The sequence below is a fragment of the Schistocerca nitens genome, chromosome 4 (assembly GCF_023898315.1).
Source record: "Schistocerca nitens isolate TAMUIC-IGC-003100 chromosome 4, iqSchNite1.1, whole genome shotgun sequence".
Lineage (NCBI taxonomy): Eukaryota > Metazoa > Arthropoda > Insecta > Orthoptera > Acrididae > Schistocerca > Schistocerca nitens.
The window spans coordinates 503,179,211-503,204,841 of NC_064617.1; the positions used below are offsets into that span (position 1 = coordinate 503,179,211).

A 25,631-nucleotide genomic window follows, 5' to 3' on the forward strand; every position below is an offset into this window, starting at 1 on the left:
CTTTTGTTGTAAATGGTGCATTTTCTTTGCAACTAAATTTTCATTTTGGTTTTATTCTCTTGTCCATGTTTTATTGTAGCAGTATTATTCTGCAGCAAAAGGCTGAAGTAAAACTGTTTATTAGAGTGTCAGTTCTTCCCAGTGAAAATTACAAAAATTTAAGTGAGAAATAAAACAATGAAAAATTCCTGTTATTCTAAAAAAATCCCAGGCTTTTCTCAGGTGAAAAAATTTGCATGTTTTCCCAGATTTCCCAGTTGTCCCAGGGTGTTAACACCCTGTATGTGAACGAGAATGTACAACCTTCTAATTCTCATACAGTTACTTATGCAAAAGGCACAGCTATTCTATGGTGACAATGAGAACCAGGCCCTAATATTCAATACCACAAAATCACCGTTACTGGAGCTGAAAGAAGGCAACACCTACTGTAGATCAGGTATGGGCAATTATTGGTGACCCGCAGGCCCACTTCACACAGTTAAGTCCATGAGCCTCTTCATCATGTGATGCAGCAGCAGCACTCCTAGTGCATAAATTCAAAACTATAGCATCTGTGCCATTAATAATTTTGTGATAATGCACCAATATGAATGGTACCCATTTCCAACACACCATGCCACCAAATTATGCCACTAAACATGGGTTTTTGAGAGTACATACATTTTATGTTTGTGCCATCTTCAGGAATTTACATTTCCTTATAAATTGTGAAAATTGTTTCTTTGCTTATGACAGTTACTGAACAAATGATGTTTGTAACACACAAATAAATGTAAACAGCTGAAGATGGAATGCCAAAGTCTTGAATGTAATCATGGAAAAATAAATACTTATAAAAGTAACTGGTTGTGGCTAATTCACAATAAATTACCTGAAATTTCAACAGTTGCAGTATTCTAATATGTCCACACTCTCTCTCCCACAAATTACTTCTGCAGGCCACCAGTTGCCCACCTATGCTATAGATGCATAGATAATATTTGTGGAGTTTCATATACAGACAATGAGGATTGTAAATTTGTGGACCTGCACTTGGATGAAAATCATATAAGGTACAAACCACGTACTCTCTGTGTGTAGGAAATACTTCCTTTACTAATAAAATTAAAGAAACAGTGAACAATTTTCCTATTTATATATTATGTGATAATATAGAGGTGCATTTGAACAAACTACTACTACTACTATAAAACAGAGATGCTAAGCTGTTCCATCTCTTGGAGTACAGGGTAACAAGTCATGTTGCTCTCATCAAATCTAAGTATCTCACTGTATGCCTGTTGTATACTGATTAAGCAGAACATTATAACCACCTACCTAACAGCCAGTACCTCCACCTTTGGCATGGAGAACAGTGCAATGCATTTTAGCATGGAAGCAATGAGGTGTCGATAGGTTGCTGGAGGGAGCTGGAACCACATCCGCACACACAAGCCATCTAATTCCCATATATTCCATGGACGGGGACCATGAGCTCTGATGCCACATTCAGTCATATCCCAGATGTGTTCAGTTGGGTTTAGAACTGATTAGTTGGGGTGTCAGCACATCAATTGGAACTTGCCATAGTGTTCTTTGAACCAGTCCACCGTTACATGTGTTGTTGAAAAATGCCACTGCCATCGGGAAACATGATTGTCGTAAATGGGTGTACATGTCTGCAACCAGAGTACGATACTCCTTGGCTATCATGGTGCCTTGCATAATCTCCACTGGATGCATGGATGCCCGTGTGAATGTTCCCCAGCGCATAATGGAGCCAGTAGCAGCTTATCTCCATCCTGCAATACAGGTGCCAAGGAGCTGTTCTCGTGGAAGATGACAGATTTGCACTGTCCCACTGGCATGATGAAGAAGGTATTGGGATTCATCAGACCATGCAACACTCTGCCACTGCACCAATGTCCAGTGCCAATGGTCATGTGCCCATTTCAGTTGTAGTTGCCAAGGTCATGGTGTTAACATTGCCAAAGGTCATGGTGTTAACATTGCCACATGCATGGGTTGTCGGCTGCAGAGGCCCATCATTAGGAGTGTTCAGTGCACTGTGTGTTCAGATACACTTGCTCTGTGCAACATTAAAGTCTGATGTTAGTTCACCACAGCTCACCGCCTGTCCTGTTTTATCAGACTGCCCAACCTATAGAGTCCGACATCTGCAATGATGAGTGGCTGCTCAACCCCACAGCATCTGGATGTGGTTTCAGCTTGATTTTGCCACATGCTGAAGACACTTACTACAGCACTCCTTGAACACCTGACACATCATGTAGTTTCCAGAGTGCTCATGTCGAGTCTCTGGGTCATCACAATTTGGCCTCAGTTAAACTCAGATAGATTGAGCGCCTTTCCCACTCTATGCAGACAGCATCCTCACTGATACTATATGCATTGGGCATGTGTCTGACCAGCAGCCATTCCTCATCAGGTGATACTGCTACTGCCTGGACAGGTTTATATTGGTAGCAGGTTAGTGATAATGATGTTCTGGCTGATCAGTCTACATACAGACTTTCTTTTACCTGGCAGGTTAAGTTAGTCAAATATTATGAAATGCATAACAAGAAATGAGCACAATCATCTGAGGCAAAGAACAAAATTAAAAGTAATAGAATGAAGTCCATACATGTATGGGGACAAGAGGCTAGCAATGCTGCTGACCAGAGAGTTTCTGTGGCAGTGTGGAATGTCTGTGAGTGGCACAAACAGGACAGTTTGTTTTAGAACCTAGTGTAATGTCATGATACTGTAGCACTCTCTGTGTCAAATGAGTGCATCACATTATATCGTTTTGGATACATTAACGGTATGTCTCCTTACACCGTATAGAGACATCTACCACACTGATGACTTGCGACAACCATGACAGTTGTGCCAACAGAGCTTTTTGTTCTGTTTCTGAGTTGCTAAGCCCTAACAATGCAGCCATCTTGCACTGCACTCATTACACCAACCGCTTCAAGTGGCAGTACTTCATGGATTCTGTCAAGTAATGTGCATCTTCAGTGTCTCAGGTGCTTAAATGACAGATAGAGCTAAAATCTGAACCATGTTCTATTATGCATACTTTCCCATACAACATCACATGCCCTGCAATGCCAAACAATGACTATCTTTGGCTGACCTACTATTTGATTTGGTGTAAGTTTCAGATCCATGTACTTAGGTTTTTGGAACCCTATGTTCTGCTTGCATTCATTATGACTGATCCCATGACAAATGACTGCAGTCTGACAATGTGACCATCACATACGATGCAAAGCATCAGTCTCTACACTACCCGGATGCCATTAGGGGGTCTGCAAATGCACTGTGAGTTATTCATGACACCTCTTCCATTGTACGGTTTTATGTGACTTCCATAGTACTACCACATTTGGTCTGTACATCACTTCAAGGAAGAGCTCCTCAACCCAAGCTATCAATGTTTGATGGGTATGATCATCCCTGTGATTTGTGCCAATAGAATGTGTATTTTCATTGCTAGGAATTTTGGATGACAACTCTAAGTTTGTGAAGTTGATCTGCCACCTGAATAAGCATGCTGACATCATCAGTGATGTCATCCTCATGATCCCTATGCACAATAAATATGCAGCAGTTGCACTCCAGAAAACAAATTCATTTGCTTGTGAAGTTGTTGTTCTGGAGTATGAGATAAGAGTTGAAGCAAGGCAGACTTGGCTACTGCATATATATTGTGCATGAGGGTCATGAGTATGACATCACTGATGACGAACAACGCCATGACACCATCTCAGCTTTGGCACCATCTACAAACATTACTGGACATGAATCTGATGCTGGAGACACCACATCATGTGACTCTGATTTGTCAGACCTATGCCTCAGCTGTAGCTTGCTACGATTGCATATGAAGCAGAACTGCTTGATAAGAAGTTCAGCATCACGTAGAGGATGTTCACTGTACTGCAACATATGCAGTGCATTAATTACAAGAACACTGCCTCCCTGAGGAAAGTTAGATCTCTACCACCTGCCTCACATGTCGAGCTGCCATTATGTAAGCTGATGACAGCTGATGGCGATGTCAGCACCTCCAGTCCAGACACCATCCTGCAGGCTGCACATGACACCACACCCTCACTTGACAACACCACACTGCCCACCACTGTTGCCCCAAGGTCACAGTTTTGTTTGTATCATGCGCAGATTGGTGACACTCCACATAACTGCCAATCCCACTGTGGCTTCCCAAACTCCAGATGTGGGTTTCCAGAGGTGCACCTACACTCACTGTCATGTCAATTCACCTTCACCTGTGTCACATGCGACAAATGTTCTCTGTGCTGTCCACCAATAGATGGAAGAGTTCATTTTCTCAGCCACAACTTCTGCGCATACTTCCTCATCAATACAGGGTCACTTCAGCATTATACTAAAGGAAATGCTTGTGCTCCTCCCTGAAAAAACAGAGTTATAGCACCATGTCACCAAAAATACTCAAATCTCTGTGTGCAGAACAGTATATCATGGTTTACAACTCAGCAAGGATTTGCACTGTCCTTGGACCTTCTCTGTCATTGATGGTCAATGGACCTATGGCAAGAATTGTGGAATAATCTCTCAAAGAATTTGGAAAACACTGCACTTCTACACCACAAAACATGTTGTCTCATCTTGGTGCTTTCTGCTCCGATGCCACCTCATCATTCACAGACCACATCTGCTCCTCTGTACTTCCTATCCATGATGATCACGCATGCTCTGTTGTCTTAAAAGAGTGTGCCACGACCATGGATACTATCATGTCAACACACCAGCTTTTCCTGGAAACATGTAAAGCGTCAGAGATGTTCCATGCTGAAAATGTAAGCCTGCTCCAATGTATCCACTGTGTATCAGTTGCACTTGCACATTCATGTGAGCTGTGTGAGAAGCTCTCACTCATAACTGATGTTACATCTACAACTACCACCCCCAATCAAGGCTGCCAAGCTGCATCACCTCCAACTCAGGCAACTACAGTGCCTTCAACACCACTGCATCACACACAGGTTAGTACGGCGCCTTCTGCCTTGGTAGCCAGTGCATTGTGCATGTGTCCCACACTCTCCATATCATGAGTGAACACTCATCAATGTGCCATCAACAAGGGTACAATCCACCTCATTCTCATGACCCCTGGCCCATCAGTCCACCACAAAGCATGCTGCCTGTCCCCGGCTCTTCTACGGGTAACAAAAGCAGAAATCAATGAACTGTTACAACCGGGTATAGCTCACCCCCTCCTGTGCCTCACCATCAAACCAGTGCCAAAAAAGTGCTATTTTGTTACACTCTGTGGTGACTAGAGAGTTCTCAAAACTCGCCCAATATATGACAGTTATCCCATCCCTCACCTTCACAACTTCATACATTCCCTCATGGATGTGACTGTCTTTAGTGTCATTGAGTGCAGAAAGGCCCACCTTCACATACCTATGCATCTGGACAACATCTCTAAAACTGCTGTCATAACACCTTTTGGCCTCATCAAGTTTCCTTCTGTGCTATATGGACTGAAAACAGCACCCCAAACCTGGCAACGATTGATTGGTGGCGTTCTCTTCAAATTCTCTTCTCAAACATGTTCTTAACATCGATGGCATCAAACCCACACCCGAATGAACAGAGCTCATTCAGCTGTTAACACATCCACAGACATACCACAAGCTTTCATCTATGTTAACTGCCACATGTGGTGCAAATTCAGGCTTCCTCACTCTCATTCTTGCAAGGTTGAATACATAGGGAAAAGGAAACTTCTGTGGACCCCTGACATGCAAGCTGTATTCAACCATGTCAATGACTGCCTCATGAAAGTGGCTGTTCTGACACACCTGATACCAGATGCACACCTCACTGTCACTATGGATGCCAGTGATTTAGCCATCGGGATGCCCCTATTGCAAGTTGTGGCAGGTGAAATGTAACCACTTTCTTCTTCTCTAGGAAACACACAGAACTGCAGTCAAAATGGTCCATGTTCAATTAAGAGTTACATGTTGTGTACAAAACGATTTGATATTTCAGGAGGTTGCTGAAGTAGACATGTCATGTTCTATATGGACCACATGCAACTCGGCACTGCAGTATGTCACCCATCAAAGGATATATGTCCTCAATGCTTTTGTCATCTTGAACTCATTGCACAACACGCAATTCATATCTGTTACATGGAGATGACAACATCATTACCGACTAGCTCTCATGCATCAATACTATGCTGAACTGATGGATGAACAACAAGACCATGATACATCCATAATGAACCTACTCAACAGTGACACTCTAATCTTCACAGTGAATGGTGAGTAATTCCTGGCACTGATGTCGACATTCTCTGTGATTTTTAACAGAACAGAATCTGATGTCTCATTGTCATGCCCATGAGCTGAACAGTCTTTGATAAGCTTTACAACCTGACTCACCTGAAGGTTTGACCAATGGTACATCTCATAACCAAACTGTTCATTTGGCTAAGATCAACTGATTGCTGCATATAGACACAGGCATACACAGTCTCCTCTCAGTCACTTTGGTATACCTCATGCACAATTTCGGGATGTGCACCTCGACCTTGTAGGCCCCCTGCCAGAATCAGAAGACTACAAATACATTCTGTTAATAACTGATTAAGTCTCATTCTGGGTCAAAGTCATGCCTCTGATAGACAGCATAGTGGAACCCACTGCTTGAGCTTTCATTGACACGAGATCATCTCTCTTCGATTGCCCAGAAACAGTTACCACAGACCAAGGGAGCCAATTTGAATCATCGCTGTTGGATGCACACTGCCAGCTCTGTGACATTACTCACAATCATAAAACTGCATACCATTCACAGACTAATGGGCTTGTGAAATGGTAGCATCGCACTCTGAAAATTGCACTCATGTGCCATGGTGGACTTGTGGTAGAGGCCGAACTACTATAGTTAACCAGTCCCTTCAAGAAGATTATTTTCCAAACACACTGAAGTACACAGTAGTTAAGCCACTATTCAAAAAAAGGTACAAAAGAACATATGGGAAACTATTGCCCAATCTCTCTTCTTCCATCACTATCAAAAATATTTGAAAAGATAGTCACCATACACATTCAAAATTTCATAAAAAAATTTAAAATAATCTCAAAAAATCAGTATGGATTTCAAAAAGGCAAAACCACAGTATCTGCAATGATAATAATTTTGTTCATAAAATTAGCTCATCTCTAGACAACTCACTGCATGCCACACAAATTTTTTGTGACCTATTAAAGGCCTTTGATAGTGTGAATCACTTCTTGCTACTCTGTAAAGTGGAAAAGTATGGAATTAGGGGCACGGTATTAGAATGGTTAAAATCCTATCAAACCAACCAAAGACAAAGAGTGGTTACAACATCAGAGAAAGGAAGTTATTCTTCAAAATGGAAAACCATTTCACATGGAGTATCCTAAGGTTCTGTCTTAGGCCCCATTCTGCTTTTGTTTTACATAAATGATCTGCCACTTAATATTGGGTGTCACTCAGTTTTATTTGCAGATGACACATCTTTAATCATTGGAAGTAACAGTACTGATCAAATTCAACAAACTGTATTAAATATTTTAGAAAAATTAGATATCTGGTTTGATTTAAACAGGTTAAAATTAAACATGGAAAAGACTCAGTTAATTCAGTTTAAAACAAAACAAGCAAAATTAAATGATATTCAGGTCAGTCACAGAAACCAGGATTTGCAGGATTTGTGTGAAATTCTTAGGAATGCAACTAGATAAAAATCTATCATGGGGATCACATATACAGTACCTTGCAAATAAATTAAATAGCCTAGCATTTGCAATGAGAATATCGTATAATGATACCACTATGGGCATAAGAAAAGTAGTATATCACAACTACTTTGAGTCAGTAATAAGGTATGTAAATGGATTTTAGGGTAACTCAATCCATATATGTCGAATACTAAAACTTCAGGAAACCATCTTTAGAAATATGCACAATGTAGGGTGAAGAAACTCATGTCTCCCACATATAAAAAATCTTAGTAAGTGTTCCCTCACTAACATATATGAGCTGATTATCTATGTACACAGTAACCCTGATTTATTTGTAGCAAATCATTTTCAACATGATTACAACACCAGAAATCAAAATAATTTTATGCTGCCCACCCACCATTTGAAAATTTATGCTCAAACTCCATATTATATGGGTATGAAAATTTATAACAAAGTGAGAGGAAGAGAATTGCTCAGCATAAATTTAGAAACACTGAAAAAATGCTCATATGAGAAACTAGTGCAGAAATGTTACTATTCAGTAGAAGAATTCATAAATGACAACCTGAAAATTTGAGCAGGAGAGAGCAGTTACTGAGGACTGTTAATCTTAAAAGTCTGTTACTTTTGAAGAAAAATTATTAATTGCTTAATTAAGTGATTATTCAGTATTGTACATTATATTACTGGTATTATAAGGAAAATTGTAAACTAGATTTTGTGTTTTGACGAGTCTCCTGTACTTTAAGTCAATGTCTTGAATCTGTATGTTACGAGACAATAAACTTCTACTTCTGCTTCTACTTCTACTTGAAATGGGTAGAGGCCTTTGTATAATGCTTAAGGATGACCTATGGGCTTCCCTTGTGGAAGTCCTGTACAGCAAATCCATTATGCAGCCAGTGGAGTCCGTCCTCTCAACACCAACTCCCGACATGGCAGACCTACCAGCATTTCTGCATCAGGTGAAGTTCCCCATGCACAATTCACAGAAGCCACAACCTACTGCTTACACTGCTCCAAATGTTCATACACAGGTTGCTGTCAGACTGCAACTACGTAATGCTACACAATCTGGCCAGCACTACAACCATCTTATTCCAGTACGTTTTCCATTTTCAAGACTGGTCCACATACCTTCAACATCTTGCTCAATGGGAAAACAATGATTGCCTCCTTGTACAGACTGATAGCGGTCCAGGTTTCCCATGACTTTGTTGCTCCTTGGCCTATAAATTCTAATACCTCATACAATGATGAGGACAACAACTCTCCCATTAACATGGGGCATCTTTGCTACCTGATGACCCGGCAGTCATCCCCTCGATGTCCATGACTTTGATCCTAAAGTGCCAGCATCAAACTTGTTGATAACCTCATAGTAGATTAATGTCACAACACTCCTGACGCATTTACTGCATGGATAGTCCACAACGTCAACCTTGTCTTTTGACTACTGCAATGTGTTGTCTATGGAGTTATAATCTCACATTTGATGGCAGACGGCACACTCACTATTACCTCACCAGCACAGGCTTCTCTTCAGTTGTTACCTCATGCCCTGCTATCAACTCCAATGCCACTACCCTCTGATGCACCATCCCTGCTGGCTCATCCACAGTCACCGCCTATGCCTGATTTGGTCTCCCCAACCAGTCTCCTTCTTACTTGATGTGGTACCACCTCTGCACCACCACTGCCAACTAGATGCTGAGAAACAGTTCACTCATGTCCTGCTTTGCAGCTGGCCACAACACATCTGGTCACGTGCATCTGTGTATGGTTCCCATGGGGGCTCTGAGGGGACATTGGGGACGTCAGTGCTAGCGACACCACTGACCAGAGAGTTTCCACAGCAGAGTGGAGTATCTGTGAGCAGTGCAACTAAGACCTAACGTAGTTCTGTTGGAAATGTTGTTGTGTTGTAGTCCTCTCTGTATCAGTAATGGGTATCATACTAAATCATTTTGGCTACATTAATGGTACACCTCTTTATATCAGTTAGGGAAGTGTACCACATATGTCAATGGTTAAATGTGATACGAAAAGTTGCCAAATCTGTAAGAGACAGTTAAAATTACATAATTTTTTATAAATGAATCTCTGGATACCCTAAATGAATTCTGAGCTCCTTATGCCCTGTCTCTAGCCTTTGAAACCAAATTGATCTTGACAACAGGAACTGCAAGTTGTTATCAGATGTAAATTTCTGTAAGCAGTGAAAGAAGATATAAAAGCAACTACAGAGTATGTAATGACTTAATCTGGACAGTAGAAACTACAAGTTAGAGCCAGATGTAAATATTTGTTCATAAGAGTAGAAACAATTACCTAAATATGTAGTCTGTAATTTCTCAAAACAGTTATGTCTGCATAAATAAGATAATGCATTCATCTTTGTACATAAATATTGCACTATGTATTAACCTATGTACATAAATATAATGTTTGGAAAATTCATTATTTGATGATTATGTGTAAAAAGAAATGTAAATAAAATAAAGTTTTTAATTTTCTTTTGAATTGATAGAGATACCTAATAACATCCATGGGCTAAATGGTGCATTGCTGTGCGTCATTATAATAATTAACATGGAGATAGTTTTTCTGAAGTATTAAATAAAAGCAAATCCAAAAAATAAGTGTCAGTCACAGATGACACATGATTAGATTTAGATTGAGAATATTCATCTACAGACAGTTTTCAGGTGTTGTTTTTTGAAGCTTCATATTTTAGTCTGTTAGTGGTGTGATGTCCTTCAGTGGATGTAAAATATGTTTAAAAGTAATGAAACCTACAGAAATCAGTTAAGCACTTATTCAAAGTTCTGTCTATAATAGCTCTTCTGTAATCACAAAATGTAACATCATTTTCAGTCCATCGTAACAGTTTCTTGCCTGACTTAATTTGAAAGGAAATAAAAGTGAATGCATGATTAATTTTAACAAATGGCATTTACAAGTTATCAAACGACATCAGAAATTTCAATTACGTCCATCACAGTTAACACCATGCAATAATGTATGCTTTTATAAAAATAGTTAAACCATGTAGGATGGGAAAATTTTCAAAACTATTAGAACACACAAGTTCTTTACATATGATACAAATACTGTATATTTTGTGTTCCATCCACAAATTTCTAATGGCTGTGGTTTGCAATTTTGACGTCTGCAAGTTTTGGCCAAAGGTTCCCTGCATGAAATCGTATTTCATCTGCTGTTCTATTCACTTGGCATTGGTTTACTTTAAGTGGAGGTAGGCTTGACCTCCCTCATTTTACACTACTCCCATCATGATAACCAATATTTATCAGTGCTCTTGCTGTGAACACTATAAATATAAAAGAGTGAAATTATTTTTCTTTGCCCTATGTATGAACCAGCAATTTTTTACACACATATCGAGAAAATCACAAATACTTACAGGTACCAATGTTTCTTGCGGTGCTCGTGCACATACAATACCAAACATTGGTCCATTAAATCAACACCTCCAATGTACGAATTGTAGTAAGCAACAACATGTGATGAAAAATGTCTATAACTTTTTTTTCTTACTCCTTCACTTTGCAGCGTCCTGGTACTGGTTACCAATGCTTGCTAAAGCCAGCAAGTAATTGTAAAACAGTTATCATTTATTACTGTTGAAACTGCTTCTTTGCCTTTTTTCTTCAGTTAGTTTTCAGGAAGTTGGGTTGTTTGGGGAAGGAGACCAGACAGCAAGGACATCGGTCTAATCGGATTAGAGAAGGATGGGGAAGGAAGTTGGCCCTGCCCTTTCAAAGGGACCATCCTGGCATTTGCCTGGAGCGATTTAGGAAAATCACAGAAAACCTAAATCAGGATGGTCGGACACAGGATTGAACCATCGTCCTCCTGTTGCGATTTCAGAAAGTATCACAGATTGAGCTCCTTGGAGCCTATTTGGTCAACACATTACTGTGGCATATATTTCATATTCTACAGTTCCTGTAGCAGAGGATTATTTGTGAACCAATCATTGAAAAACACTTTATGGTTTTTGTGTTATAGATCATCACAGTCTCAAGACAACATGTGCACAAGCTCAAAACTCACTGACCATTTCTCTTCTTCCACTGCTTCCTGGTAAACTTCAAATCTGTGCACATATCATGAGCTACCTGCAAGAACCCATATCTTGAGGCCATAGTTCAGGTTTCCCTGCTTCACATTGCTTCAATGTGCGTGGGCCTTAAATTTGTAGTTTGGTTATCAACAGACTGTGTTCTACATCAGCTGCTTGTAGAAATGAACTCTGAGGCAATCTGAAACAGGGTGAATCTTGTACAGTTGATCATATTTTCTACTCCTTGTGCACTGTTGTTGGTAAAATGAAGAAACATGTTTATCTCAAACTGACCGACTCTCATACTGCTCGCAATCAGATCAGTTCTGAGTGCAGCCTCTAAACACGAATAGGATCTAATCCTAGGTTATTTGATGTAATACATGATTAAATTTATACCCAAGAACTTCTGCAAAATTTGGCACAATAAGACACAGTTCTTCCTTCCCATTTTTGTTGAATGCAGATTAGCTGGCAAACAATGGTTTCCACCAAAGCAGAAGAGAATATAGGCAGGAAAATGCCAACAAGTGCCTTCTGATCTAGTTTTATTTTGTGGTCCCCAAAGAATGGGGGAACAGATATATGTAGAAACAACTGTCTGACATAGTTCATGTACTATTCACTTGTCTATTACTTCTCTGAATTGGTGCAGTAGTCACAAAGCACAGAAGAATAATAGGAGACTCAATCTCTTCTTCATTTCCTCCGAACTTGAACTATTTTCTGGGTTGATAATATTATTGGCCTGTTCCAGTATCCTCTGGTAGATACAGTATGTCTTGAAGTAGAAGTAAATGGCGACTAATGGCTTTCGTATGTTGTCACAATAATGACACACATGTTGGGAGCCCATGGTAGTGGAAATATGTTTAGAATTCATTCTCAGTGATAATACAATGTGGTAATGTGCACAGACCATCTCATTAATATTACCACTTTCAAATGCTTTCATGCCTTCTACAGAACAAATCTACTTCACTTGTGAACACATGTGCAAGATCTTTTTTCTCAGCTGCCATCTTGCTGACACATGCCAATTCTCAGATCAACAACAGCCCAAGTAAAAGTCTCACTGGCCGCTAGGTGGTACCAGTTGGTATGTAATGTCCACTCCAGTGGACTGTATGCAATAGAGATGTCGGAGGGGGCAATAGCAGTGGTGTGCAAAACAGAAAAGTTGTCATCCAGCATCAGGTAGCAGCATTGCACCTAAACTCCAAAACTCTTTATGACACGCCTTTAAATTGAGATTCATAACAAATTTGTGGCAGGTTGGTGTTTTATTGCAGATAATTTTTTAACACGTCTGTGACAAATATTTGAAAACATAACGTAAGCCAGTTCATATTAAGATGATTATTTTATATTATTTACTTACATTTTAAGATTATTGAAGTACTGCTTTGTCCATTTTTCAGTAGCAATTGTTCTAGCAATTGCTGATGCAGCTAAATCTGTATCAAAATTGAAATATGGTAAGTTTGATATCCAGTCTCCTTCAACTTCCACTTCATATTCCTTTGCAGGGTCTGACTGTAACCTGACAAAATATTATAAAGAACACAGCTGTAGATACAAACAAAGGATGTAATTTTTACGTAATTCTGTTTCTGCTGGATGAACATCTCTGCAAATCATAGGAAGTCAAGTTTATGAAAATATCAATATGTCTGTCATCAAATATTGAAGGAATCACAAAAAAGTTGTGATACGTAAATAACTTCTGTGATAATAACTCCTTTAAGTAAAAGTAGACTGTGGACATAATTTAAGATTGTGTCTAAGCATGAACAAAAGTTATACGCTCTATGGATATAACGTCAAAATGTTAGCAATGCACATTTGGAAAATGCTATAACAGAAATTAAAAAGGAAAATAGCCAGTATGCCCAAAACATGAAACGCAGTAATGAAAATGACTGAAAAGAAATGTAAGGCTGGTGAGGTATAAATTGAGTTTGTTCTAGGAGCCAAAGATTGAGTCATTATATAACTGAAGTCTGAAATGCTGCATCTGTAAATATTTTAACTCTATTACAATACTTAGGTGAAAGACTAAGATGTCAATTTTTTAAAAAGTGAAAAAACAGAAAACTGCATGACATACAATGGGAAAGAACACAGAGGAATTCTACTGAAACAAACAGAAGCTGGCAAACAGATGGATAGGACAAAGTACAGTGAGTAACATTAATATTCGGATACTATGAGATTATTACTCTTAACACAACAAAAATAAAAAAATAATCAAATGTTATATTAAGGTAGTTACTCAGTAAATAATAGTAGTAACTTTTTTGTACAACTTTTAACAGTTTTTAAATAACGCAGTTTAAATAAAACACTGTTCAGTTTTCAAACAATGAAAAATCTAGGATGGAATGTAACAATATTATGAGAAGGAAAGTTGCTACTAACCATATAGTGGAGATGCTGAGTCACAGACAAAAAGACTTTCACAATTAAAGCTTTCACCCATTGGCCTTCATCAACAACACACACACACACACACACACACACACACACACACACACACACGCGCACGCGCGCGCGCGCAAACCCAACTCACACAAACAACTGCAGTATCAGTCAACTGAAACCACACTGTGAGCAGCACCACCAGCGCATGTTGGGAGTGGTGACTGGGTGGGAGGTAACGAGAAGGTTGGGATGGCGAGGGGGAGGGATAGTATGGTGGGGGTGACAGACAGTGAAGTGCTGCAAGGGAGAGGGGGCAGTGGGGGGGGGGGGGGGGGGGGAAGAACCAGAAAAGGAGAGAAATTAAAAGACTGGGTGTGGTGGTAGAATGGTAGAATGATGGCTGTGTAGTGCTGGAATGGGAACAGGGAAGGGGCTGGATGGGTGATGACAGTGACTAATGAAGGTTGAGGCCAGGAGGGTGATGAGAACATAGAATGTACTGCAGGGAAAGTTCCCACCTGCCCAATTCAGAAAAGCTGGTGTAGGTGGGAAGAATCCGTATGACACAGGCTGTGAAGATCTCCTGTGTCTTATCTTTCCAGTCTCCCACCAACTCCCAATGACCCCCCATCTGTACACAGAGGAGCATTCCCCTCATAACTCAGTACCACCCAGGACTGGAGCAACTGAATTACATTCTCCGCCAGGGTTTCGATTACCTCTCGTCATACCCTGAAATGAGAAATGTCCTGCCCACTTTCCTTCCCACCCCTACCACAGTGGTATTCCACTGTCCACCAAACCTACACAATATAGTCATCCATCCTTCCACAACCCCTGCTCCCGACCCCTTACCTCATGGCTCATACCCCTGTAATAGACCTAGATGCAAGATCTTTTCCATATATCCCCCTACCACCACCTACTCCAGACTGGTCACTAACGTCACCTATCCCATCAAAGGCAGGGCTACCTGTGAAACAAATCATGTGACCTACAAGCTAAGCTGCAACCACTGTGCTGCATTCTATGTAGACACGACAATGAACAAACTGTCTGACCACATGAGTGGCCACCGACAAACTGTGGCCAAGAAACAAGTGGATCAGCCTGTTGCTGAGCATGCTGCCCAGCATGACATCCTTCATTTCAGTGACTGATTCACAACCAGCGTCATGTGGATCCTTCCCACCAACACAACCTTTTCTGAATTGTGCAGGTGGGAACTTTCCCTGTAATACATCCCATGTTTCCGTAACCCTTCTGGCCTCAACCTTCGTTAGCCACTGTCCTCACACATCCAGACCCTTTCCTGTTCCCATTCCAGCACTGCACAGCCATCATTCCACCACCTCACCCAGTCTTTTTATTTCTCTCCTCTTTTGCTACTTCTCCCCCCACCCCTCCCCAACTCCCCCCTCCCCTCCGTCTAACCTGCAGCACTTCACTGTCTAGCATCTTCACCATACTATCCCTCACCCTCCCCACCCCAGCCTCCTCCTTACCCCAACCTAGCTGCTTGAAATTTCTAGTTCAGGACAGATGCAGTGTTTCAGATCATTATCCTGGTAAAACTTATACATGTTTGATACCCCCATTTTCCAGCACTTATGTGCAAATTGTTTTTTAATATGTTCAGATAGATCTATTTGTTGATACTGTTGATGAACACTAATTTGTCCAAACCAAGTCTGAATATACAACCTGAGAGAAGAACACTGCCACATCCATGTTTTGTTTTATCAGTAAAAATGATGTCATTCCACCATGTTTCTTCCTTTCTAATAAACTGTTTAGCAAAGTCCAGTCCCTTCGTTTTGATTCTGTTCATTCACATAAAGTTTCTTCCTGCCCACTCTTCCATCATAGCCACTATCTTTTGATTCTCTGTGAATTTATAAGCTCACTTGCTAACCTTTGTGCGTTGAGTGTAGGATCCTTCTTTATTTTTCATATTAGGTTCCTCTTATCACATGCATCCAATTTCTTTGGTTGGCCATTTTGAGGTATAGAGTCTATACAGTCCTTGTACTTTAACTGTCTGATAATATCTGCCACAGTACTCTTACTCATTATGAACATGGCAGCAATTTGTCAATATCGTTTACCTTTCACATTATGAACAATCACAAGTTGTCGTATATCAAAACTGGTATTAGTTTAGCATGCATTGTACCATTTGAGTAGTTGACTGCCTTATAAACGAACACTGTCTTCTAACTCAGATAATATAACTTGACATGTTTGTTAAAAACTAGTGCTGTTGTCACCTGGCCGAATATTAAAGTAATGTGAAAACTGGACAGTTTTATGAGAAGGAAAGTTGCTGCTCACCATATAGTGGAGATTCTGAGTTGCAGATAGGCACAACAAAAAAACTCTCACAATTAAAGCTTTTGGCCATTGGCCTTCATCAACAACACACACACACACACACACACACACACACACACACACACACACACACAAACGAAACTCACACACAGGACTGCAGTATCAGGCAAATGAAGCCACACTGCAAGCAGCAACACCAGTGCATGATGAGGAAGAGGGGTGAAGGAAAAGGACAGGAGAGGGTTAGGGAAATGAGTGAAGTTCAGAAAAGTAGCCCAGAATCCATGGTCAGGTGAGCCTTACCAGATGGGATGAGAAGGAAAGACTGATTGTTGGGGAGGGCACTCAGAGCTTAAAGGTAGAAGATAGGGTAATATGCAAGACAGAGATTACTACTAAAACATCATGCCCTAGTTAATAAGAGTGAAAAGCTAAGTGCATTTTATGTAATCACTACCTCTAATAATCCCTTTCAAGTCTTCCAAGAATTCCTCACATCCAGCATTGTTTCACAACCTTTCCTCAGGTCCCTACTAATTGACCCTAACCTATCCTCTGCAGAACTTCAAGCTCTATAGTCCCTAAAAGGTGATGACTCTATCATTATCTTCCTAGCAGACAAATTGTCTACCACTGTGGTACTTGACTGACAGGAGTATGTTACTGAAGGTCTACGCCAGCTGTCTAACACCACTACATACAGCATCTGTCATCAAGAACCCATCCCTGTGATTCAAACTGACCTGCAGTTCCTTCTAAAAGCCTCAGGATCCTTACAAATACTTACACCTCAATCCACTGAACCTCTTACCCCACCCAAACCATGCACCCCCAACTTTTACGTTATTCCTAAGATCCACAGACACAATCTGCTTGGCCATCCTAAAGTTGCTGGCTCCAAAGCACCCACCAAACGTATATCTACCTTAGTTGATCAACAACTCCAACCCATAGTACAAAGACTTCCCTCCTGTATTAAAGATACCAACCATTTCCTAGATCATCTGAAATCTCTGTCCATCGCACTCCCACCACACGTCTTTCTTGTCACTATTGATGTCATCTCCCTCTGTCCCAACATCCCCCACATACATGGTCTGTCTGCTGTTTAACATTGACTCAGTCAACGTCCACCTGATTCCAAGCCTATGACATCTTTCTTGCTCACCTTAATCAACTTTATACTTACCATTGATTACTTTAGCTTTGAGGGGTCAACATGCAAACAGATCAGGGATATGGATGTGGGAACCAGAATGGCTCCTTCCTATGCCAACATTTTCATTGGTCACTAAGAGGGGGCTTTCTTGGGATCCATAAGCCTTCAGCCCCTGTTTTGGTACAGATACACTGATGACATCTTTTTCATATGGACTCATGGTGAGGATGACCTGTTAAAATTCCTGGATCTCTAAATACTTTCTCCCAATTAAACTTCACATGATCCTATTCCGAATCCCATGCCGCATTCCTTGATGTTGATCTCATCCTCACTGAAGGCCAGCTACACACTTCCATCCACATCAAACCTACTAAACAGGTTTACATTTTGACAGTTGCCATCTTTTCCATGTCAAACATTTCCTCCCATACGGACTTGGCATTCGAGGGAAACATATCTGTTTGGATGCAGAGGCCTTACAGCAATACACCACACTCTCACTTCAGCCTTCATTGGACATAATTATAAAAAACAGCCTAGTTCAGAAGCAGATTTCTCGGGTCATCACATCCAATCCTGGTACTGCTGATCACTCCAAAAAACAACTTTGGAGCATATCACTTGTCACCCAGTATTATCCTGGTCTTCAATGTATCAATCAACTACTTAAACAAGGCCATGACTTCCTAAAATCATGCCCTGAAATGAGATCCATACTGTCTGAGATTTTGCCCATCACACCTAGAATAGCTTTTCATTGCCCTCCCAATCTCCACAATGTCCTTTTCAGACCCTATGCTCCTTCTGCACCCATCGCCTTACCCTATGGCTCCTACCCCAGCGGCCAACCCCATTGCATGGCTAGCCCTATGCACCCTCCTACCACCACCTATTCCAGCCCTGTCACTGGCAAAACAGATACTATCATAGGAAGAGCTACCTGTGAAACAACATATGTCATACACCAGCTGCTATATAAGAACTGTTCGAACTTTTACATCGGCATGACTACTACCCAGCCATCAGTTAGGATGAATGTGCATAGGCAGAGGGTGTATACAGGCAACACACAATATCCTGTTGGAGAGCATGTTGTGCAACATGACAGTCATGACCTCAGTGCCTGTTTCACCACATGCGCCTTCTGGATTCTTCCCCCAGACACCAGTTACTCAGAACTCCGCAAGTGGAAAATAGCACTACAACATGTCCCTGAATGAGATTTTCACTCTGCAGCGGAGTGTGCGCTGATATGAAACTTCCTGGCAGATTAAAACTGTGTGCCGGACTGAGACTCAAACTCGGGACCTTGCCTTTCATGGGCAAGTGCTCTACCAGATGAGCTACCCAAGCATGACTCACACCCCGTCCTCACAGCTTTACTTCTGCCAGTACCTCATCTCCTACCTTCCAAACTTTACAGAAACTCTCCTGCGAACCTTGCAGAACTGCCAGGAAGTTTTAACATGTCCCTGGTTCTTGACACTCACCCAGCCTTAATTTATCTTAATTCCCTCCATCACAGCACTTACTCACAGTAACTACACCTTTCTTCACTCCATTTTAGTTTTCTACATCTTTCATTTTCTGACTTGTCTATTTTTCACTGTCCCCCCTTCCACCTCTGTTACATACAAAGCACTTAGCTTTTCACTCTTATTAACTAGTGCATTATGTTTTAGAAGTAATCTCTGTCTTGCATATTACCCTGACTTCTACCTTTAAGCTCTCATGTTTTCAAATATCATCCAGTGCACTCCCCAACAATCAATTTTTCCTTCACATCCGACCCGGTAAGTCTCACCTGATCTGACTACTTATGTGAACTTTACCCCTTTCTCTAAGCCTCTCCAGTCCTTTTCCTTCACCCCTCTTCCTTGCCCCTCAGATCTTCTGCCAGAAGAAGGAGCCGCTGGTACCGAAGGCTTGTAAGCGTTAAATCCTTTTGTGTGTTTGTTCCCCTGCCGCTGTTTGGTTAGTAAATTTTTTATCCCTCCAGTCACATTATTTTTACTTGTTTCAGTCATCCTTTGTTATTTGGTAATCATTTTGCCGCTGCTGCATTATAGCTACTAATGCTGGTTTTGGTGTGGACATCCTCAAAGATGTCAGGTCTATTTGTTGCCATTAGATCTAACGTATTTCCATCATGAGTGGGGTTCTGCACTATCTGTTCTATGTATGAGGGGCATTCAATAAGTAATGCTACATATTTTTTCTTTCCTTGCCAATTTTGGTCAAAAAAAAAAAAAAAAAAAAAAAAAAAAAAAACAAGAAATTTGTTTTCGGACATCATGGAATATTCCTGCTTCAGCCCCTCGTATATGAGACAACTTTCTCAAGGTCAAATAAGGGAAGGACAGGTACTTTATTTCAGTTTCAATAGTAATGTGTCACATCACTAACAACTTTAATCTTAGCACAATTCAGTGCACTTTTAACCCATATGGACACAGACTCTGATTCATTTACCTTACGACGATTCCATGTCCTCAGAAGCAATGGCATGGTAGACATATAATAAGTAGTACCACAATCTCTGTTATACACTTCACATACCTGAAATGTGTGATAAGCAATAACTTCTTGGCTGTTAAAAGTATCCAGCCCTCATACAGTTCCACTTTACCACCACGTACTAGAGCCACAGTAACCCAACCATTACCATGTGCACTAGCATCAGCATCAGCATCAGTAAGTGTAAAAGTGAGTATGCATCCACAAAACACTGAAGGGCCATGCAGAATAACTTGCACATCTACTCCACTCTTCATAGTAATAGCTATATTATCAATAGCCTTATGCAATGTAAGGCATGAATGCCTTCTCCTCCTAAAATAACGTGGCATAACTAGTCTGTGTCGATGCTGCTGCATGTGCGGCTGCTCAACGATTGACGCCATCTCACCAGAAACATCACTTATATAGCTGCCAGTTATGGGTCTCAGACCTGCATTGGCATGGTTCCCCCTCTGAGGTGTCAGTGTCTGTTGGTGAATCAGTATCTGGCATAACTAATCACTGTGGCTCTAGTATGTGGTGGTAAAGTGGAGACTGTATCAGGGCTGGAGACTTAACAGCCGAGAAGTTATTGTGAGACGGCGTCAGTCATCAAGAAGGTGCACTTGCAGCAGCATCGACACAGACTAGTTATGCCACATTATTTTAGGAGGAGATCTAACATACACTCCTGGAAATGGAAAAAAGAACACATTGACACCGGTGTGTCAGACCCACCATACTTGCTCCCGACATGCGAGAGGGCTGTACAAGCAATGATCACACGCACGGCACAGCGGACACACCAGGAACCGCGGTGTTGGCCGTCGAATGGCGCTAGCTGCGCAGCATTTGTGCACCGCCGCCGTCAGTGTCAGCCAGTTTGCCGTGGCATACGGAGCTCCATCGCAGTCTTTAACACTGGTAGCATGCCGCGACAGCGTGGACGTGAACCGTATGTGCAGTTGACGGACTTTGAGCGAGGGCGTATAGTGGGCATGCGGGAGGCCGGGTGGACGTACCGCCGAATTGCTCAACACGCGGGGCGTGAGGTCTCCACAGTACATCGATGTTGTCGCCAGTGGTCGGCGGAAGGTGCACGTGTCCGTCGACCTGGGACCGGACCGCAGCGACGCACGGATGCACGCCAAGACCGTAGGATCCTACGCAGTGCCGTAGGGGACCGCACCGCCACTTCCCAGCAAATTAGGGACACTGTTGCTCCTGGGGTATCGGCGAGGACCATTCGCAACCGTCTCCATGAAGCTGGGCTACGGTCCCGCACACCGTTAGGCCGTCTTCCGCTCACGCCCCAACATCGTGCAGCCCGCCTCCAGTCGTGTCGCGACAGGCGTGAATGGAGGGACGAATGGAGACGTGTCGTCTTCAGCGATGAGAGTCGCTTCTGCCTTGGTGCCAATGATGGTCGTATGCGTGTTTGGCGCCGTGCAGGTGAGCGCCACAATCAGGACTGCATACGACCGAGGCACACAGGGCCAACACCCGGCATCATGGTGTGGCGAGCGATCTCCTACACTGGCCGTACACCACTGGTGATCGTCGAGGGGACACTGAATAGTGCACGGTACATCCAAACCGTCATCGAACCCATCGTTCTACCATTCCTAGACCGGCAAGGGAACTTGCTGTTCCAACAGGACAATGCACGTCCGCATGTATCCCGTGCCACCCAACGTGCTCTAGAAGGTGTAAGTCAACTACCCTGGCCAGTAAGATCTCCGGATCTGTCCCCCATTGAGCATGTTTGGGACTGGATGAAGCGTCGTCTCACGCGGTCTGCACGTCCAGCACGAACGCTGGTCCAACTGAGGCGCCAGGTGGAAATGGCATGGCAAGCCGTTCCACAGGACTACATCCAGCATCTCTACGATCGTCTCCATGGGAGAATAGCAGCCTGCATTGCTGCGAAAGGTGGATATACACTGTACTAGTGCCGACATTGTGCATGCTCTGTTGCCTGTGTCTATGTGCCTGTGGTTCTGTCAGTGTGATCATGTGATGTATCTGACCCCAGGAATGTGTCAATAAAGTTTCCCCTTCCTGGGACAATGAATTCACGGTGTTCTTATTTCAATTTCCAGGAGTGTATTTCCATAATGAGTGGTGTTCTGCACTATCCAATTTATGTATGAGGGGCATTCAATAAGTAATGCTACACATTTTTTATCCTTACTGGCTGATTTTGGTAAAAAAAAATGAGGAATTTGTTTTGGGACATCATGGCATATTCCTGCTTCAGCCCCTAAAGTTTCACAAAGTACCAACAGATGGCGACATTATGCATAGCCTTCAAAGTAGCATCTGTAATAGAGGTGTGTTTCAAGCAGAGAGCTGTCACTGAGTTTCCTTTGTCAGAAAACCAGAGCATCACAGATACTGACAGATGCTTGCAGAACGTCTATGGAGACCTGGCAGTGAACAAAAGCACAGTGACTCATTGGGTGAGGCATCTGCCATCATCGCTACAGGGTCACACAAACCTGTCCAATCTCCTGCATGCCAGCTGACTGCATACAGCTGTGACACCTGCAGTATTGGAATGTGTGGACACTCTCATTCAAGATGATCAATGGATCACAGTCAAACACCTCACTGCACAACAGGGTGTCTCTTTGCTGGTGCTGACACATTCATCCACCAGTTGGGGCACTCAGAGATGTGCACCTGCTGGGTTCCTCATTGCCTAACAGAATACCATAAAGAACAAAGAAATGACCATCTGTGTGGAGTTTTTCACCCCAATGGGAAGCAGTTCATGGCTGATGAGAAGCACTGCCAAACAATGCAGTGTAACAGACAAGGTTCTATGTGATTCCACACAGGACCCTGTTCCACTCACAAACCGTTCTACTCCTAACCTACAAGAATCCAACAAGCTGGATTCGTATCTACTCCCATCTGAAGAGCTACCAACAGCAACATGAATGAATCCAATTGCTCTGGATCTCACGCAGCTGGCTGAACTGGTGGGTGGTGGTGGTTAGTGTTTAACGTCCCGTCAACAACGAGGTCATTAGAGACGGAGCGCAAGCTCGGGTTAGGGAAGGATTGGGAAGGAAATCGGCCGTGCCCTTTCAAAGGAACCATCCCGGCATTTGCCTGAAACGATTTAGGGAAATCACGGAAAACCTAAATCAGGATGGCCGGAGACGGGAGTGAACCGTCGTCCTCCCGAATGCGAGTCCAGTGTGCTAACCACTGCGCCACCTCGCTCGGTGCTGGCTGAACTGTCTCCTGTGTTGCCAACTGCACAACATCCTGTGGCACATACAAATAATACTTGCTTGACTGTTCTCCCATACAAACGTCACCTGGGCAACCTATTAGTCATAGGACACAACTCACACTGCCGTCTTTTTGACAAGATCAACCAACTTTGAGGTTCACCACTGTGTACAGCATTTTTGCTTTGAGTGAAGTCATCAGTGATGGTATGAAATTCGTCATCCTGCTTTGCCACTTGGGGGATCTTGCAGATCAGTAATTGATGACTGTGAAGGTAGCTCTACCCTGCCACCTCACACGGCCCCCACAGGAAGAAATCTATTACAGCATTTATGATGAAGTTTTAGGTGACGAGATTCCATTGCAATTTTTTATGGTACCTCCTACGCACACATTCTCTAACTGGCCATGGTCACGCATTAACATGACTCTTTGGATGCATGCCTTATACTCATTGATCAAATATATTCTACCATGCAGCATACACAATAAAAAACAATGTTGACAAATTTATGGTTAGCATGTCTTGCAACTACAATGGCTACATAACTGGACTCCCGCCTACAACGAGCTGAGCTGACCTCACGTGGCTCTGACATATCGATGCTCAGTTGAAGTGATGACTTCACACAGCCACAATAAACCCCTGCTTATCCACCATCAGTTCCATGCCCATACCTGTGCAGAACATCACTAATGACATTCTGCTCACATCTGTGCAGAACATCACTGACCACTCCATGCCCCTTGCACAGAATCACTTTTGCTAGTACCGTGCACAATATACCACTTCCACTCATAACTGTTCTCCAAACTTCATGCATAGTTGCAGAAGGTGTACCAGACTGTGCAGGATATCTAGGTCTCCTAAACTCCCACAGTGATAATGACAGACTGCATCCTCCACAATCTTGTCATGGCAACAGACTGCATCAGTGGCCAACTATACCTGTTCAACATTGGCTCAGAAGTCAGTACTTTACCACCCTCTTCACCATGTCAAACACCATCCTACATGTCTCTCCAACTCTGTGCAGCAAATGTTACAACAATCCGAGTCTATGGATCACAGGTCCACACAACAGACACCAGCCACAATGACATATTCACTTGGACATTTCTCAATGCTTATGTTGCTCAACCAGTTATTGGTGCAGACTTTCTCTATCACTTTCATTTGGTTACCAACCTGTCCAGCAGTGTGCTAACTCATACAACAAGTGGCTGCTCTGCACAAGTGTTGTCAGCCAGGCCCCCTCAGTGGCCCAATGTAACAGCACAGCCCACCTACCACTGCAACCCCTACCCTCTACAGATATACATGACACCATCGGCTCCTTCAGGATTTCCTCCACACCATCAACTGTATTCAGCACATTCAACATCTCTACTTTGATATACCTGAAACGAATTCTTACTTACAACATGACTACATCCAAAGACGTCGAGTGGGAACTCCACATGGCACAGTAACACCTTGAGCAGCTATGTCACCCATCTACACTCATTGTCCCCATTTACTGCTAGATGGTTCATACGGTGTGCCGTTAAGAATGGAACAGTTCATAACATTATCACCATGCCCAACCCCCCCCCCCCCTCCCCTGCCCCCTCCCTCCAGTGCATCGCAGACCATATCAACTACCACCAGCTCTACATACGGCTGCAAGAGCAGAGCAGTGGATGAACATTCTTACAGGCTGGGATAGTTTGCCCCTCTGGCAGTTCCTGGCTTAACCCACAAAACTGATCATTAAAAACAAAACAAAGGACCATTATGGACAGCTAATAAACTTCCAGGATTGCACCCATTCCCATTATTTAGCAAGCATCTCTGTTTTTAGTGTCACTGACTGTAAGAAAGCAAAAGCAAACTCACATGGACAACTGATATGCAACCTTCTTTTGAATGCATTAAAGAGTGTCTTGCCCAGACCATTACTATGGTGCACCCCCTCCTTATTGCACACCAGACATGAGTTACTCAGCCATCGGCATTGTGCTGCAACAATCTGCTGCCAAATATCTGGGTATCCAGAAGACATTCACAAAATGGCTCTTATCACACATTTTGGTTTGTTCAGGTTTATGTTTATACTGCACA

General features: G+C 42.4%; 1 protein-coding gene across 1 annotated transcript in view; it reads right to left on the reverse strand.

Annotated features, from left to right (window-relative positions):
- Positions 1 to 25,631, reverse strand: part of LOC126253152 (uncharacterized) — a 287,906-nt gene that overhangs the window by 140,340 nt on the left and 121,935 nt on the right. The window contains exon 5 of the mRNA XM_049954308.1: positions 13,244 to 13,405. Coding sequence (XP_049810265.1) covers positions 13,244 to 13,405 — 162 coding nt within the window. The remainder of the gene's footprint in view (positions 1 to 13,243; positions 13,406 to 25,631) is intronic.